The sequence below is a fragment of the Pristis pectinata genome, chromosome 18, assembly GCF_009764475.1.
Source record: "Pristis pectinata isolate sPriPec2 chromosome 18, sPriPec2.1.pri, whole genome shotgun sequence".
Lineage (NCBI taxonomy): Eukaryota > Metazoa > Chordata > Chondrichthyes > Rhinopristiformes > Pristidae > Pristis > Pristis pectinata.
The window spans coordinates 5,727,148-5,746,990 of record NC_067422.1 but is presented as its reverse complement, the minus strand read 5'-3'; the positions used below and the strand labels follow the sequence as shown (position 1 = coordinate 5,746,990).

General features: G+C 38.7%; 1 protein-coding gene across 9 annotated transcripts in view; it reads right to left on the bottom strand.

The window, feature by feature from the left end:
- The window catches only part of bptf (bromodomain PHD finger transcription factor), a 148,583-nt gene extending 131,052 nt beyond the window's left edge, over positions 1 to 17,531 (bottom strand). For all 9 annotated transcript variants that reach the window (XM_052032810.1, XM_052032812.1, XM_052032811.1 and 6 more), the window contains exons 1-2: positions 17,021 to 17,531; positions 3,053 to 3,878 (exon numbers count right to left, since the gene is read on the bottom strand). In XM_052032810.1, the coding sequence (XP_051888770.1) occupies positions 3,053 to 3,878; positions 17,021 to 17,516 (1,322 nt within the window). In that variant the 5' untranslated portion in view covers positions 17,517 to 17,531. The remainder of the gene's footprint in view (positions 1 to 3,052; positions 3,879 to 17,020) is intronic.
- Positions 17,532 to 19,843: the final 2,312 nt, after the last annotated feature.

The following is a 19,843-nucleotide window of genomic DNA, read 5'->3' as shown; positions in this document are numbered from 1 at the left end:
TTTCCTAGGGTTGTTGTGTGATTTAAAGAAACACAATAATCAAATGCAGCTTTAATTGCACTGTTAAACAACAAAAAAAAAATCAGGAATTTATATCTTTTTGAAATTAGCTTAACTGAATTTTTTCCAGTAATTTTTCAGCACCTGAGCTTCCCTGGCAAGGCCATCAATTTGTTTACCAGCCCCCATCCTCAATTCACCCTTAAGAGGAGTAATCACAACTGAATGACTTGGTTTTTTTTTAAAAAAGACAACTTTTTTTTAAAAAAAAGAGTTAACCACACGGAATGGGTCAGGAGGGTACAGGCAAGGCAGCAATATCTTTCCAAATGTTTTGTTTCCAGTAGGTTTTGTGCTCATCATTTCTAAAGACTAGATGTTATTGCAAATCCCTGATTATTAACCAGATTTTAAATTTCAGAACTGAACTCCATTGTCTCTAGATTGTTTGTCTAGACCCCTGGATTTTAACCACTGCACTACCATATACTGTCTTTGCTGCTCAACAACCTTGGGTTCAGCATGTTATAACTTAGCCACTATTGCTGTTTTTTTTGTTCTTAAATTTTTAGTAATTCACTAAAACTTTATGAAATGTACTAATCAAGGTCTGAATGACCTTCAAAATTGTTAAGATTTTACACCTAGGAGTATTATTTAGCCATCTATCAGTTATTTTCCAACTCTTGCAAGCGAAGTTTAGTCTGTCATTTGACTTCCATTTCATATCATAGAATAGTACAGTATGGAAACAGGCCATTAGGTCCAACCACTCCATAGTGAGCACCCTTCTGTATTAATCCCATTGCCTCTCACTCCTCTGAGACTGAGCAATTCAAGTGCTTATCTGGATACTTCCTAAAGCTGGATCGCTCACAGCATTTAACCAGGTACAAAAAAAGCACCCCTCAGATCTCCGCTCATTCTCTTTCCCCTTACCCTAAACCTACAATTTTATCTACCTCTGATATGAGGAAAAGTTTCCTATACCCCTCAATTTTATATACTTCAATCATGGTCACACACCCCCTTAACATCCTCTAGCTTAGGGAGAATAACCTTAGCCTCTCCAGTCTCTCCTCATAACAGAGCTGCTCCATTCCAAGCAATCTCCTGGAGAGTCTCTTCTGCACCCTCTCACGTCCATCCTATACCTTGGTAATCAGAACTGCACAAATGTACTCCATTCTGAACAAGGTTTTTGAAGTTAGAGAAAACCTCCCTACTTCTGTATTCAGTGCCTCATCTAATGAAGGCCAGTATCCCATATGTCTTCCTATTTCAGAGGCACCTGTGCAGAATGTCTCATATTTGGAGCAAATATGATGGAGACTGAGGAACTGAGAGAATGAAGTGCTTATAAGAGGCAGAGTAGGAGGAAGTACCCACAGCCATCTTGATTATATTGTCATTCTTCCCTTCCTTTTTTCTTTCATTTGTATATTCTGCCCTACTGGGCATGTCCCCACAGGCCAGATTATACATCATTATCTGGTCATAACATTAGCAACACATTGCACAGAAAAAGTTCAACTGGTCATTCAACAACTACATTATTTCACCCTATCACAGAAATTCCTTTTGTTCCACCCACTGCCCCTCCTCAACCTTCTCTGCTATTTAAGATTAGTCTACTCTCGCTTCTGATGAAACGTCTTCAATCTGAAACATTCTATTTCTCTTCCCATAGATGCTGCCGAAAATCTTAACTCTTCCGACCACAATTTCTAATAGGTGAAAGTAAACATATTGCCTAACATTCATATTCAAAGGCTACAGTAACTGCTTGTGAAAAAAGTACCTAATTGGGAATCATCATCATCATCTCTTGGGAACACATGTATTACAAAACTATCAAGGGACAACAACAAAAAAGTTTCAAAAATAACTCAACCCTAACCAGATTACCTCAGTCCTCACGAATAAGAGAAAAGTTACAAAATAACAAAGCAATGAAAACAAGGTAATATTGCGAAGCCAAGTGCAACTATAAAAGGAATACTCTGAGCTATCAAGATCAAGCTCTATTAGCTGTTTCAGACATTCTTCATACTGAATTGGAGTTTACACTATGACAATGTCCCAGTAATTCACACAAGGAGTAACTTCTGCTAATTTTGTTTCTGTAGTGATGATTGAAAACATGGTGGTGAGGACAATGTAATAACTTCCTGCGCTTCAGACATCCTAGATGGGCACTTGATTCACCAGAATGTGCACAAAGAATCTTAGCTCAATGCCTCACAAAGACACTGGATCAGACTTACAGGTTGAAAATGCTGCTCAGGATACTGGAATTTGCAAGCAACTTGAAGGCTACTGGATTGGACACAACATGCGAGTGTCTCAACTTCATCATCAAACAACATCTTTCATGTTACATGAATTTTACTAAACACTTTCAGAAGGTTTGATACAACTTTTGAATTTAACTGGCCAACTTTATTTGGGGATATATGCTGAAAGAAATCTATTTCTGTGCAATTCATATTGACAAAGGCTTGCTTAAATTACCACAATGCAGCCTTTCAAGTTGAATGAAATGGATTTCTGCTTTTCAGAAAACACACAAACTGTATCAAAAGATTCTTGAAAGAATCCCCTTCAAATCATTAACACATCAAGCTGTGGCGATTTCTCCTTGCTGCCCAATTCTCTGCTTTTTTGGCATTTAATGAAGTATCATAGCATCCCAAAACAAAACAGGTACGGTAGTGTAGCAGTTAGAGTAACACTATCACAGCACCAGCACTGTGTGTTTTGATGTACGTGTGACTAATAAAGAAATCTCATCTTACTCATCCAACCTGATATCCAGATGCATCAAAAATGCCAAAAGTAGCATATTGCAACTCCACATAAATATCGTTCTGCAGAAATGCACTTTGGGCCAAAAACATGAAAGAATTTTGGGTACATTTTCAGTCTAAATTAACATTTCAAAATTATTAAAATTCTTTCATTCCAACATAATTAAGGAAATCTATTTCCAATGACCAGAATTGGGCAAGGACGAGTTCCATTACTACAAAAATTTAACAAGTATACTTACATAATAATTCTTCTCGTCAGGAACCAGTATTTCCGTCTGTGCCTGTCATATCCTATAGGCTCGTGGCGAACATATGGTTTGTTTTTCTGGATTTCAGGCACACAATCACAAACACCAAGCACTTTGTGTGCTACACATATCTCACACTGCCATTCATCCTCTGGCACCTCTTCAAGTGGTGGTTTCACACATTCCAAATGGTACACTGCTGAGCAAGTTTCACAGCAGAGAAGATCACCCAGCTTGTGACAAACGCGACAGTGGTCATCATACTGGATTACACCCTCAGACATTAACTCCTCTCGGGCAATGTTCGTTGTCAGGAACTGATCCACTAAAAATTGAAGAACTTTGATTTTATTTTCTATTGGTCCATATGGGTAATCATCCTTTTCCTGATAAGGTAGTACATGATGGTATTCCGGGTCACTCTCACAATAGGCCCGTACCAGTTCTGGCCATGTCATTCCATCTATAAGATACAATGTAGAATTGATGCTATCTTTTAAGTCAGCAGGACCAAAGGTGGTATTAGAGGAATCCTCTTCCCGTAAAATAGCTTTCAATAAAGCAATGTGCATTTCTGCAATTAACGTGCACTGCTCTTGACCAACCACTGCAGCACAAAAGTCTTCAAATCGGAAAGGTGAAAGTCGCAGCACTGTTCCAAAATTATTCAACACCTCATAAATAGCAATAATGCTCAACAGCTGTTCACTGGGCACCAACAAGTCCTCAGAACATTTTGGAATATCAAGAGGAATAATGTCAGTCTCTTCGAATAGTGGCGATCGTGCCCGATGGACCCTTGTCTGCCTTCTCCTTCCTGTAAATGCAGCAGAAAAAAAATTAAAATTTGTGCAACTTTCCAACCTAGCTATGCAACCAATGGCAATAATACTACTTCTACATGTCTATGTTTTTAAATTGATTCCTTCAATTTTCCTCCCAGCTTTCTCTCTTCCTCAAGGCAGTGGAACGTTGGGATCCTACTCCACATATGGCTTTTACTCAATATGTAAAAATTTGAGGGTCTGTGGACTACATGAATGGAGGGCACTCAACTGCTTTGTCTCCCAAACTAATTGAAGACATTGGTAACCTCATGTACCCAAGATTAAAGGGTCAAAGCTTTGATTACATGGAATCAGATAAGATGCAATCAGAAATTGGATGTATTCAGTAAATCAGCAGAATTGCATCTTACTTTAAAATCTGTATTACTAAAAATAGGCGGCACTTAAAAACTAACCAGGGCTTTGTGGAGATGTTACTTCTGTAACGGTGAATCCTAAATAAGAACACCAATTTGCTCCAATCTTAGAAACATCAAAAATGAGATACATGCAAATAAATTAGGAAGACAATGTTAAATTTTGCACATGGTCTTCTCCAGAGGCTAAATTAATGACCCACAATGACATTAAACCTGGAGTATCTTGTTCCATCATCCCATAGATCCCATAGTACAAATATATCATTGTATTTGGGCAGCGCAGTGGTTTAGCGCTATTTCCTCACGGCTCCCGAGACTTGGGTTCAATCCGAGATTGCTGCTGATTCTCCATTCTGAGTTCCAGCCATATTCCAAAGACAGGCTACTTAGCAGGTTGATTGGCTACTGCAGGATGACCCCAACGTGTAGGTGGATATCAGAAGAATTGGGGGGTGGGGAAAGGAGGAAGAGAGAGAAACGGGGACACAAGAGGAGATGCATAATTAGCTTGGACGGCTGCTCGATGGTTGGCACAGACTAGGTGCATCAAAGAGCCTGTATCTTTACTGTATAATTCTATGACACAGACATTCATCAGAACATTGTCTTTGTCTCTCATCCAATGCTATGATGCTTTCTGACAAATGACCATTATAAAGTCAGCACTTGTCAGCATACCTTTTACAAAACATTACCTTTTCCAAACCCCTCTCAAAGACAAGGGGGAAAAAAAATTCTCAGATCTTCAAACTGTCTGACAGTAGACTTTATATTCTTCCAGGACAAGCAAAACAATCCTAAGAATGTTTGCTAAGCGATAACAAGAGCAGCCAGTTTGCTCAAATCTTCCCTCCTTCCCATGGAACACACACACACTCCACCTGCACTGGGTACCAGTGGTAGGACCATATCATTGGGTAACAAAGTCATAAACATACATCCATGTTTATCAAGAGGTGGACACAACACAATGGAATACAAATGCATCACTTCACAAAAGTCTGTAATTTAAGTTTCTTGCAGATCAGTGGAATCACCTGCCCATTCCAGATAGAAGCCAAAGTAAAAGCAAAGCAGTTACAAAACACACATAATATACCTTTAGTATAACTGTAAATTATTTTGTTACAGTTAAGGTCCTACCTAAATCATGGATGAACTTTAAAATTGTGGCCAAGTTGCTGATAAGACAGAAAATTGCAGATAATTACTATTTACTTTTTGTAATTGCAGTATTTTACATAAATCAGTGAGCTTATTCATTTCTGGGGAGCAGCTTAAACTATATAAACTTTTTTTTAGAAAATATTTAAATCATGCCATTAAATTTTGGCCATGAAGTGTTCTAACCAAGTAAATCTCGTTTCTTCCTAATACACATTCCTTGGTGAATTGCAAATCTTAGCTCCAATCCAAGGATGCGAATGGTAGTTTGCAAGATCAGCTGCGCAAACAGGCGAGCCCTGGGCCTAAGAGTGAATGGGCAAACAGTGAGCCCCAGGAAAAGCCAAAAGGAAGGTTAGAGACCACAAGAGCGAGACAGTCTGGCCAAATGCCTAATAGGCTTGATATTGCAGAATACATAATATTTAAGATGGGCCTTGGTAGGTGTCATAACCTATATTAAGAAAAAACAAATATAAATGCCACAATCTATTGTATCTCCTTTTCAAACTGAGTCAAGAATTACTTGCATTTAGAAAGTACCTCTAATATACAGCAAGCTCTTCACAGAAGCCTAATCAAATGAAAACTTACACTGAACCAAAAACAAGTAGTAATGAAGGGCAAATAAAAATTTGATTTGAAGCTAGTCAGCTCAGATCTTACCTCCTTCCTAACAGAAGAAACACAGACTCCACCTGCACTAGGTACCAGTGGTATGATCATGATATCATTGGGTAATAAATTCATAAACATACATCTATATTTATCAAAATGTGGACACTACACAATGGAATGCAAATGCATCACTTCACAAAAATCCATAAATTAAATTTCTTGCAGAGAGATCAGTGGTATGAGAGAGATCAAAGCTTTTCATTGCATTATGGTCAACTTCAACTCTACAGGTAGCCCAAGCAGGTATCTGTTCTATGAAATCTCTCCCTATTGAACAAGTAATAATGAGAGGAAGGGGAGAGAGAAACCCCAGATGAGAGAAAGAATTATTGACAAATCAAAATGCCTAGTCCTGAAAAAAAACTGAACAGATCATTTGTAAGGGTACTAGACCAGAGATCGTGAGGTAAAATATTACAGTAGAAATTCACTAATTTATGATAATACCCAACTCTCAGTTTGTGATTCAACTCTCAATACAAGTTATAAAAAAAAGCAATTATTATCAGAATGCAACCAAGGCTGAGCAATAAGTATGGCTTTCCCACTTTTATTAATGTTTACAGAACAAAGAAAGAAACTGATGTTACTTTGCGTAACTATCTTTAGCCAAACGAGCTCAATAAAATTCTGTAAATAAAGCAAAATTTTTGCACATTACACCAATGACACAGACCAAATAATTCACTAAAATGCCTTACTTTCAGCGGTTTACTCCTCTTTTAAGTGTCCAAATTTTGAATGGTTAATGATCTTTGCATAGAGGAAAAAATACCTTTTTTGTCAATGTTATGAATGCAACCAGTCAAACTGCAAGACAGTTTTGGGACTTCAATATCATTAATCCTGATGTCATTATAAAAACAAACCTTTTCACATCTCCTCCAAATACATTTCAATAAATCAGCAGAAAGAATTTAGTCTGACCCATGTATTAATATCATGTGAAATACCAAATGACAACTTAGTATGTCCTAAGAAGCTCACGAACACAGGAAAGCTTTCAAATGTTACAATTCAATCAGGAGGCAAATGAAGATGGGGAGAGGGGGTCAGCAAGGGTGAAGGGGAGAAAAAAGACAGAAGGAATGAAGGAGGGAAAGAGTGGAAGAAAATAAAAACTATTTGAGAAGATCACATCACAGAACACTCACCACTACAGATGAATTGTGTTGCTGCCCTTGGCAAACAAATGATTAGTTACTGTGAAAGCAATGTCATTTTCTGTGATACGTAACAAGATATTGTTTTTCTCTCAAACCACACTGTTTTGGATCATGCAATTAGTTCAGAATCAAATCACTATTCTTGAGCATTCCTTCTCTAGTTTAACCAGATAAATTAATAACTGGCTTGCACATCAGGGGACTTGATGTAAATTTTCTCAGATGTAGTCTAATGTGCACAGGCATCCTTTTCAATACTGCTTATTGAGGAGGATGCCTATGCTCTTCCAGTTTTTTTTTGTTATCCAGTAGCAAAACGTATTTCAAAGACACTTTGTTTCCTGTATGATTAACCACTCTATTAGTAAACCAAGGTCAGATTATCAATTACAAAATTATGAGTTTTGCATATATTTAACCAGAAAAACACTAGTCTATAATATCTGCTGTGGGAAATATTCTTCCAGCTGCATGAATATCAGCCTAATTCAATAAAGCACAAATCTGTTCTCATGCAAAAGTAGTGCATAAATCTGAGACAAGAGAAGCTGCAGATGCTGGAATCTGGAGCAAAACAAAGCTGCTGAAGGAACTCACCAGGTCAAGCAGCATCTGTAGAGGCAAAGGGATAGTCAATGTTTCAGATTGAGACCGTGCATCAGGATTGAGAGTGTAGAAGGGAGATAGCCTGTATGAAGAGGTGAGAGGGAGGGCTGCGGCAGGAGCTGGCAGGCAATTGGTGGAACCAGGTGAAGAGGGAGATGATGGGCAGATAGAGCCAGGTGAGGGATGTGGAGTGGTGGAACTGGGAGACAATGGTTTGTGGGTGACAGGTAGAGACAGATAGAGACACAAACCTAGTAGGAATTAATTATTGGCTTTCATCACTATACAGAAATATTTTTGGCAATGTGAGAAGCACAAATATCAGGCCCAGTAACCCTTTTCTTGAAAAAGTTAATACTTTCCTTAATATCACTTATTAGTGCAAGCCTAATTTCAAATTTTCTGAGCAGCAAGGTAATGGTAGCTAAACCAGGTGCCAGCATTCTGTGATGAATATTCTGAAAGTTTAAGATGAAAACCATAATTTAAAACAAATTACCAGTTCACCATTTTAAAATCAATAATGAATCACTATCAGATGCAAGTTTTGCACCTTTCTATGCATCAAAAAAATATTTTGTTTTTATTTATATGGAATTATAATTTCCTTGAAAAATCATTCTAAATTAATCATAACTTTAATAAAATCCATTAAAATTGTGTTATAACATCCTACACCTCTCTCATAAGCTAGGCATTGTGGTACTTGGTCATACTAGTACAAGAATAGGTTTGTTAACTGGTCTGTGTCACAACTGGTCTACACCTGCATTTGAATATCAACTATCACCTGTGGCAAAATACCCCAATACAAATCATCTAAAAGTAGAGAAACTAAGGGAAAAAAAGAGCATGGGGACAAAATAGCCACTACAACTCAATTCTTTGAATGTGATGCAGGTTTTTCCAACTTGAGTAGTGTCAAAACAAGCAGTCAAGCTTGCCTAAAATGATTGTGGTTTCAATAGCATAACCAGTCAGTAGTATGTTTACTCAGTCCAGAAGCTGTGAGGCTGAAATTGCAGGCTCACTATAATTAACTGAACTACACACAATGTCACTAAAGTTAACTGTAAGAATAGTGGCAGGCAGTGGCAAATTTCAAATGGAGTTTATAAAGGTTAACCACTCAATATAGGCATATTAAGTAGATAAATACTCAAGGGCATTTCCCATATTGCTCCTATCTATAATGGCATTAGCTCACTAGAATTGCACAATTTAACAGATCATTTCTGTTCCCTAAAAACGACGCACACTCCCACATTGAAACAACATGGTAATCCTGTCAATACCTCTTCTTTTAAATGACAAAGTACTTTCCTATTTTTGGACCAGAAAGATCAAGACTAACTACCTCCAGCCTGTTAGAGACATTTTTAAAATAACTGGTTCTTGAATTCTGCTAATGTCAAACTAACTGTAATCGTTCATTCTCAAATGTTCAAGTTCTCCATCTTTATAGATTATACAGGCAAGTAATTTTTCTGATGGCACGAATCAAACTGCATTCTTGTATCAAAACCATCAGCTCTTCATGACTTTGCTTGTCTATCCACTTCATCATCTCCCAAACCATCACACAATGCTTTGGAAGTGTGACCTCTTTTTCTCACTTCTATATTTCAACACTATACTCCTCATCAAGTATTTCACCAAGAACACAAGAAAGTATGAGAGACCACCTGGTGCCTCAAGCCTGCCCTATCATTTAAAATTATCATGGCTAATCTGTCCTAAGCCTCAACTCCTCTTCTGTGCCAATTCCCTATAACCCTCAATTCAGTTGCCTTTTCAGTTAGCCTGTTCTTCCTACTGAAAGCAAATTATACTGTTTAAAGAAAAAAACTCAAACAAAACCACCCAAGGAAAACTTAAATAATGGATACAAATATTTTCACAATTGCATTGGAATACAAGTTTTGAAAGTATATTATTCAGGTAAAACAAGTCAGAGTTATAGAAAAAAACCATTATTGAATGGGTTTGCTTTAGTAACCAAAATATTGTGATACTGTCACTTCAGAACATTGTCAACTCATTACAAATTCCGAATTTGAGCCACATTAAGTCCGCATCCTGGAGATATTTAAGGGGCCCTCCTACGCTGTTCACCCCTAACCATACAGAAGTCTTCTGCTTTTCTTTCAACAGGTCACTGACTGATGATGTTTTATTTTGATTTTCAGTATGGATTCTTCAAGAACAATCTTTTCATTCATATGCTTGGAATAAAACTTGACAAAAGGAAGAATTTTTAAAAAAATATGAACAGTAAGCACACTCAAATATTACTCATCAATCTGAGGCACCTATATATCTGCCATTTTATGCACATTGCTTCTGCTAACTCACTCCATCAGCCTCCCAATCATCTCTGCCAAATAGTTACCAGTATTGTTTAAACAAAATCATGTCCAAAATCAAGAACAAGTTTAACTTGAATTATTTTAATTCTTTTTCTGCAAGTTGTTTGCGCGAGTGGGGTCACTCTTCAAATACAAAGCTGCTCCTAGTATCTGCATTTCTTCCATCTTACAGAAAACATACTTCTCATTTCATTCTACAGAATTGTAATCAATTAATTTAGCAAATCACATGAAATTTTATTGCTTTCAAATAATGACCCCAAGCCCTTGGAGCTCGCAGGAAGTCATTTTGGACACCTACCAACTATACCAACACAATTATCAACATTCAAATTCTCAACCAAAAGAAGTTCTATCAATTGCTTAAGCGCAATGCTTCTACAGTTCTAACCCGTATACAAAAAAAAATTACACCTGAGTCTTCCAGCTAATTTCTTAAAGCCACAACAAATATAGGCATATAATTCACAATTCTAGTAATGTGTGATGCCTGATTTAAGGTCAAAGGCATCAGAATGAGGAAAAGCAGTGAACTTCTTTCTCACTAAACCATACCAATCACTACTGGACTCTGAAATGTAAAAATGTGTTCATTGTTATTCCAGTTCTGACATTTTTCTTTCCTAAAATTGCTCACTTTAATTGCAGTTTGGTTAATTATGCACTCAGAAGTGTCTTTTCACATGAACCAAAACTTAAAACTCGAAGTATAATTCTCACAAATCTTAATCATAAAATGCTCAACTTCAAAACCAGAAACCATGACCAAATTTATGGCATAAAACCAATAATATTTTGGAATCAGTAATTAACCATAGAACAATACAGCACAATACAGGCCCTTCGGCCCACAATGTTGTGCCAACCTTTAAACCTCACCTAAGACTATCTAACCCCTTCCTCCCACATATGCCTCTATTTTAAATTCCTCCATATGCTTATCTAGTAATCTCTTGAATTTGACCAGCATACCTGCCTCCAGCACCACCCGAGGCAGTGCATTCCATGCCCCAACCACTCTCTGGTTAAAAAACCTTCCTCTGATATCTCCCTTGAACTTCCCACCCATTACTTTAAAGCCATGCCCTCTTGTATTGTATTACATTGCTAAATTCCACACAATGGATCTTTTTTATTTCATCATCTGGGTCAACAAGCTAAATGATTAGGAATTTTTATTTACATAAAAGTAAATCTCAAAGAGTAACTTCTTTTTATATATACACAATTGAAGGCTTTTCTCAAATTACTTCAGTTGATTTGCATCTAAACAAAGATTTTATGCTTTCAGCTTCATACTGACCTTCCTTGCTAATTTTAGGTCTTCAATTAAATCTTGTTCCCCTCGACAAAGCTCACATATAGCCTCTTGTTGTTTAATTCAGAGCTGCATTATCAGCTCCCCAAAATTCCCAACCCTACTGTGGAAAGCTAACTTTACCTCAAACTATTACTCCTAGCTCAGACAAAAAAATACACCATATAGTGAAAGACAAAGTGCAAATGAAAACCATTTCCTACCAATTCATGATGCAGCACTTCATTTTCACGTTTTGTCAAAAAACAATGTACTACATCCAAACAAATTCACTACTGTACTATTAACGGTGTTATATTAAACTGTGTTGTCAGCAGTCATACTGCCATCGTGAACATTTATAATATGAAGATAACATACCAAAAGTCCTAACGTGACATACACAATTTGCCCCTAATATCACCCATAATAAGCTTTTCCCCCTAAGTGCAGGGAAAAAAAATGATTAAAAGTTATTCCAAGTTGTTTTATTGCGCTTTGCAGTGGTTATGGTGTGGTGAAGGGAGGATGCTTTCAATTCTATTACTCACACAGTAAGTGCATTAAAAAAAACTGGGATGGGGTCATAGCATTTTGTCCCTCTTCTTCCTTCAAAAGACCCCTTAACCAATTGTTTGCATCAGTCTAACCAAGATTGTCCACAGAAATATTACCAGCATAACATTCTGAATGGGAAAAACTCATGGTCAGGTAACTATTTAACTCCAGGTTAAGGAGGTAGGATCAAGGATCAAGATGGATAGGAGTCATTAGAAACATTCTCAACTATTTACAAGTAATGCATAATTTGGAGATTTCATTTGTGCAAGTTTACAGTATTTAAGAGAGTAAATTCAACAACTTTAACTGCATAGCTTACCAATAGAAAAATTTGGGAAAAATGTTGCTTTGCCTTCTATAATTTTAACAATTCTTTAGCAGCATACTTCTATAGAAGATAACATTTTAGACAAGCAGTTGTCAATCTTGAAGCCACACACCCAAGTCTGAGAGTGACAAGCCCAAGCCACAGTCCAAAGACATGAGCACATGATTTTGGCTAAGGCTTTACTGTGCTACTGATAAGATGTTGCCTTTTGCTAGGGCATTATTGCAAGACACCTCCTGCCCTCTCAGACAGATGGAAAAGATCCTTTCTGAAGTGTAGCAGCCCACTTGATGCTGTGTTTGCGCATACTCGGAGTGCCCCCATCTGTGGATGAATCTGCAGTTCCTCCATTGCTTTCATTAACCATCTCAGCACCCACAAAACCAGAATGGAAGCAAGTCATCCTTGATCCCAAGGGATTATTTAAGAAGAAAAGATCTTTTGGACTATTCGAACGAAAGCAGAGAATTTCTCTCAATTAAGCCGATATTTCTCCTTCAACCATCATTAAAACAAATTGTCTTCTTTAAAAAAAATCTTTTAACATTTTTTAAAAAAATATATATCCACATCCTCCACAAATCAATGAGGAGAACACATCCTCAACTCAAATACAATGGCATTCTGCTTGGTTTAGGGAACCAAGCATTCTGCTTGGAAATAGGATCAGATAATAGGTTCCCTCAGTTTGTTTTTTTTAAGTATATGCATAACTGACAAACATACCACAAGGTTAATTTACCAGTGATATAATCCAGATGCTTAAAGTAATCAACTACACTGTAACACCCTTTCTCAAAAGCAGGAGTAAATACACTATAGCAGAACAAACAGAGCTGAGCATAAAATTTGAACAGAGTACTAATGCAGTATTGAGAAAGCCTCCACTCAAGGGTAACATATTTCAAAAGAAACGTCACACTCAAGCATATGTAAATCAAAATCCAACAGCACTATTCAAAGGGTAGAAAGTTCTCCCAATGCCCTTGCCAACAATCATCCCTCAACCAGCACTGCTAGAACAAATTAACTGGTCACTTATCTGGAGCACTTTGCTTTGCACAAATTGGCTACAAGCCTTGACACGCCCAACAATTAACTATTATCTAGTTCAAGTCTCAGTAGTAATTGCCCCACCCTCAACCCAACAGACCCTTCACCCCTTTATCAAGAAGAAATCAGATCAACATAGAATTATCAAAAGTGAGGTTTCATCAGTGATGAATGTTTCACACAAAAGGCAGGACATATGAGTACTTGGTACAGCTACTAATTCTAATGTTGTAAATCCAACTCAGACACAATGTCCAGATCTATTCCTGCTTGTATTATAAACATTTACTCAATGAACAGTCAAACTTTCCACTGATTTTTGAATGCACATATTACTTGTTAAAACCTTTGCTCATATCAATTAGCAAAATGGTGCAAGATCCTACACTTAGAGTTCCTTTACAGAACTGGTAGATCAGTTTCCATTATAAAACCTTGTTCAAAATATGAAGAATAGTATTTTGTTGCAATTGCCTTTTCTAAGTTAGTGATCTGGACTGGTACAAGGAAAAAGCATTATTTCAATTAATAGCTATGCAGCCTGATTGGTGACTTGGACCATGAAGCAGCTTTCTGTTGGGTCAGAAAACATAACTCAAGAAAAAAAATCCGCAAAATTAACATGCAGATTTATTGTAAAATAAAAACAAAAATTTTCCTCAAACAGCAATCCAAAGTGTGTTCCATATCTGTCCATGTGAAATAAATTTAGCTAACAATAACTAAAATGATTTAAGATGTATGCTTGACAACTTATTGAAGTTCCCTTTTTCCAGTCCAATATTTTCAAGTTTTACAGAAATCAAATTTTCTCCATCCAAAAACACAAGCGTTCTTTGAAAGTCAACAATTGCCAATGAAGTATTTAGTAACAGTCAATTATCTCTTCATTTCCTCCATCCCAACTATCCAACGCACACCCACCTACCCCAACATTTTTAACTGCAGAAGTTACTATGAATATAGTTAGTTTAGAACTGTTATCTTAATTTTAACTATGCTACAATGCTACTTTAAAAGAACATCATCTAAAGCATTGTTGACAGAAATTAACTGACCAGTTGACTTGGTTATACAGCTGCATCTCTATAGTGATGTTATTTTTAAAATTGCAGAATCATGGATTCAATCAATTTTGGTATTAATACTCTATTGTCAATTCATAAACATATTAGAGATACGCTGTTTGTTAAACAAGCAGGAGGCAGCAACCACTACACATTTTGAAAGTTTTGTTAAGTCAGTGCTGAATAGAATTGATGGTCAGGTAGTTTGGACTACCGATAATTAACAAACATTTGTCAAGAAATCTTTGAAATTCTCACTAGCTCCATAGGTGGATGGAAAATAAGAGAACAGTAATTTCTTCCAGATACAGACGATTATAATTTGACCATGAGTAATGAGGAGAATGAAACTTTGAAAATTTTGACACTAACTTTTTCCTACAAAGCAAGACCATACAAATGGCTGCAATTTCATTGCAAACCTACCTTAGAGAAATTCAGTGCTTCAGAAGAATGTCGATGAACATTAGGGTGGTTGGGTGAGAGGAGAGAGAGCGTCGGAAGGAGGAGTTTTGGAGGTGGGTGGCAGGGGAGAGAGACACAGGCCCCCAAAATACAAATAGAGATATGCTTTTGAAAGAAAGATAAGAAGTTTCTAAAAGAATGTTCCAAAGAGGAAATGTGTTGTGGCTGGGAAATAAGCAGAAGACATACAAATAAAGCAGCAGTGATACATAGGCTGCACCTGGGACATAAAAAATCTGGAGAAACCCAGTCATGTAGAGATAAAATTATGGGTTTTAAAAATAATTAAGCTACTTAAAGTCAAAGTAGTGGGTTACAGGGATGCACTTAGCAAGCAAAGTGGTAATGGGTATACAAAACTCTCCCTAGTAGAGGACCTGGGCTAAGTGTTGAATTAGTTAATATTTGTGAAGGAGAGCATGCTAGGGAAGAGAACATCAAAGAAGTGAATCCCGGGGTGATTTTAGCACAGATTTGGGTTTCAGTTGCATGAAGTGAGCACCGTGGAAAAGCAGGCATGCTCTAGAGGAAGGACTTGCATATTTTTTGGTGACTGAATGCAAGAAAGGCAATTTAACCCAGCTTCAAACACAGTATCAAGTTGTACATCACCTGAAGGCAAAGATTATGGAAAAGGACAAGTGCTGAAGCCAATACTATTTAAATGCAGACAAGAACCCAGAATCGCAAAGGAGAATATTAGCAACTAAAAATATTAGAATATTGCCAAATAAAGTTGATCTCCACAATCCAGAATGTAAAATGCAGTATTGAAAACTGTAATTCCAAAATGAACATATAGTTCAACCACTTCCACAAGTAGTTGTGGTACATGGATAAAAGGGAAAACATACCGTGACCTATTTTGATAGCATTAGAATGATTCTCAAGTCAGAACCAACTTACCTTTTATATAGCTAAGAAAATGGGGGAAATAAAGTTTGTAGTTTGAAAAGCTACAAGTTATTATTTGCAAGTTTTACCGTATTAATAACAAAATTGTTTGAAACTGTACTTTGACTATCATTTATGAATCAAGTTTGAACTTTCATTTCCAAACATTCATGCATAAATAGCAGATTTTTTAATATAAAAAGCATGATGCAAGATATTTGAAAATAACTATCTTTGGCATTATACTTAGAGAATCTGAACGCAATTTCAAAATTCAAGTTTTTTTAATTTAATTCCATACCCCATGACAATTCAACATTCCAAAAAAATGTTTTAATAACTATGCCAATAATTAAGATCTTGCTTTGCTCCTTATCACCAACTTATTAAAATCTTTATATTAAACAGAGATTAACATTTCATTTGGAGAAACTCCATCAAAACTATCCTGATTGAATAGTTCTGACTTAAAACATCAAAAGTGTCTTTCTCCTGATAAAGTAAAACATATTACCATGCTTTCCTATATTGTTATACATTTCCAAGTTTTTATTTCAAAATTTCCAATTTTTCATTCATTCCTTTAAATTTTAACAAATAACTGCAACTAAAGAAATACAAACTCAATTTTAAAACTGTCAAGATAAAACAAAAAACATATTTCAGTATTCTTCCTTTCCCAGATGTCAGAAACACCTGGCCTGTCAGGGTTGTCACTCTGAAGTTATTTTCCTCGCCCACCACTTTCCAACAACTCTGCAGCAGGTGTACAGCAAGACAAGTTGGCAGTGTGCATTATTTTGGGCACATCCCAACCATTCAACAGTGCTAGAACAAGCTACCCTCTATGATCAAACCCATTCAATTTCTGATCAGCATGACAGCTTAGGTTGGATTAAATTTTCCAACGAAATAAAACTTGCCATACTTTTGTAAATGTCACTTAATGGCAACTGTTGCATACATGGTTCCAGAGGAGTCTGATGAGTTTTGCGTGTACAAGTGCTACTTTCAAACAATGCAGCCGACCCTGGCGTTAAGCTGATGATCTAACAATATCTTTTGGATGGAAGGATAGCTGCTGCCTGTGTTTCGATGTATTACCTGGAGTACTGCTGTAAGTGCTGTGACTCCTGAAGCTGCTCTCTGTGCAATAACTCGCATCATCGTCGTCTTCCTCCTCTTCCTCCTCCTCGCTGGCCTGGTGGTAATCCGAATCCTGCTCGTCCTCGTCCTCCTTCTCTCGCTCGTCCTCGTCGTCGTCGTCCTCGTCCTCCTCCGACACCAGGCTCTCGTCTTCCTCCTCGCTCTCGTGGTCGTCGTAGATCACTTTGTTGACGGTCAGCCTGCGGGACCTGCCGCCCTGCCGCTGCTGCTGCACCGCCGCCCGGGCCCTGCCCCGGGTGGCCGTCTTGCCCCCTCTCGGGGTGCGACTCCCTCTACCGCCAGCTTCGGCCGACGAGTGATTGCCCCTCCTGTCCGCTCCCCTGCCCCTGCCCGTCCCGGCGGCCCGATACCTCAGGCTACCCGCCGGCCCGCCGCCACCTGCGGCCGGCGATGCATCGAGCGTCTTGGGCGGCCTACCTCTCCTCCCTCTCATGGCGTTCTCACCCCCCCCCCACCCCACACTTCAGTCGGCTTCAGTCCCCCAGCCCCCCGGCCCTCCTCACTCTGTCGCCCCCCTCAGCGGGGACCCTCCCCCACCCCCGCCACAAAATGTTGGGATTTATTATTATTTTTTTCCACAAGAGTCCGCCTGCTCCCCTCCGCGGCCGGCCGGCGGGCGGGAGTGAGGCGCCGAGCCCCGCGCACTCGGACTATTATTATTATTTTCCTCCTCTCCCTCACTCTCTCTCTCCTCCCCCCCTCCCTCCTCTCTCGCCTCCTGCTTCACTCCGATCTTCCGGCATCCATGTTGTATTCGGGGATCGCCGCCATTTTTGTCAACCAGTCAACTGGTCACGTGACCGCCTCCCTGTCCTCCTCCTCCTCCTCCCCCCCCCCTTGCAGGTTCCCTCCCGCCCGGTGCGCGCCGCCGCGGCCCCGGGAGCGCGCCCGCGCTGCTGCAAAGCTACAGGAGTGTTTGCAATCGAAGCAATATAATACAAAAACAGCTGCAATATTTTACCCTGCCTTTTTTCTTCGTGCAGAACGATATGGTTCCTTTGTACTTTTTTTTTAAAAACGTGCAAAATAAAAATTGATTTTATTTGTGATCTGAATTATACATCATTAGCAAATTTTGCATCGAAGCGGAAACTTGTCTCTCTAAGGCGACAAAGCTGTGTGTATTTCGCTATTGGTTACTTTTTGTCTCCAACCGGAGGTAGTGAGTGCAGAGTGGAAAAAGAATGGAGTAGTTTCCGCCGTTGCAATCTGCTCTCAATAATAACAACAGCAACAAATAATGTTAAAGTGAGATTCAGGCCGTTGGATTCCCCAGTAGTTTATTAGTTCAGGCTTTAAATCAAATAGATGGAAGTCTTGGAGATTGGCGGTAGGAGCCCAGAGCCAATCAATGCGGTCGTAACATTGAGCCCATGGCAACAGCGAATAGAAAAGCCCCTTCCAGAGAAAAACAAAATAAAGCAACTAATTCCGCAAAGGAGACTTTAAATGTTGGATTCCGCTCGTCTTTGTTTATTACGCGATGCAACTACAAAGCAGATCAATAATTTGCAGCGAGGGCCACCGTGCTTGCGCATTTTACCCTCCTTGCAATGCATGTGCACCTTTAGACATGCCCTGGGTGAAAAGTTCATTGCCTATTCGGATATTAAAAAGTAGAAGCCAACCCCGGCTCCAAATTGTCAACGTGCGGGGCTGGTGTCCAGCCACCGAGGCGGAAGTCCCACCTGCGCCTGGGATCCCCATCGCTAGTGCGGAAGGAAACGTCTCAGCCGTCACGCAGGGCTTGTCCCGCTCCCCAACGGCTCTGCTGCCCCGGGAGCGCAGAGCAGAACTTAGTTCACACATCTGTAGCAGCAGGGACGTTTCCCCTGCTGGAGCAACCTCGACACTAGGGTCAGACAGCATCTGTGGAGAGAGAAGTATAGGCAATATCTCTGGTCATCAGGGTAAATGGTTGGGTGCATTAAAACGGGGGGAGAAAGAACTTGGGGCTTGGCAAATCTTGGAATCTTCAACCTCTGGGTTGTGTTGCCAACATGGATAATGGTACGTAAAGTGTTTATGGGGTTGTCAGGCAGCAGAGTTCAGGTCAAGGATCAGTCCAGCCACAACCTTATTGAATACAAAGAATCTTATGAGCTGCTGGTCCAAGATTTCATACTGATTTCTATCAATGACAAAAGCACAAAAGAATAAATCATTTGTCAGTGTACATGTAGATTACAAAACAACACCTTCCACAAATTGTACAGCCATTCCTGTTGTTTGTAGAATATCTGCAAGTTAATTTCCCTACGATTATACAAACAGTGACTACACTTTAAAGGCCGAATAGTATTTTGGCACGTCCTAAAATAAGCATAAAAGGCACTCTAAAAATACAACTCTTTTCTCCAAGGAAGGGTCTCAGGGCTCTTCACAGAGCTACAATCAGAAAAGAATTGGCACCAAAAACAGATAAGGACAGGTTGGTCAAGTAGCCAGTATTTATGGAGTCTCAAATGAAAAGAGGGGAACAGAGGGAAAGTTCAAAGTAAAGCCTATATAGCTGAGAACACCAGTACCATGTAGTGAAGGATATGACATTCTGGATTTTTAAACAAGTTTGCTTGGAAGTTTAAAAAAAAGGACTTACGATATCCATGTGTTAATGATGTGGTAGTGTCTTACTGCAACGAGAGTAGAACGTAGACACAGTATCAGCAATAAACAGTCAATCACATCAGCATCAAAACATTGGCTGCAGCTTCATTGCCTCCTGGTGTATGCCATTGTATCTTGTGGGTACCACCACAT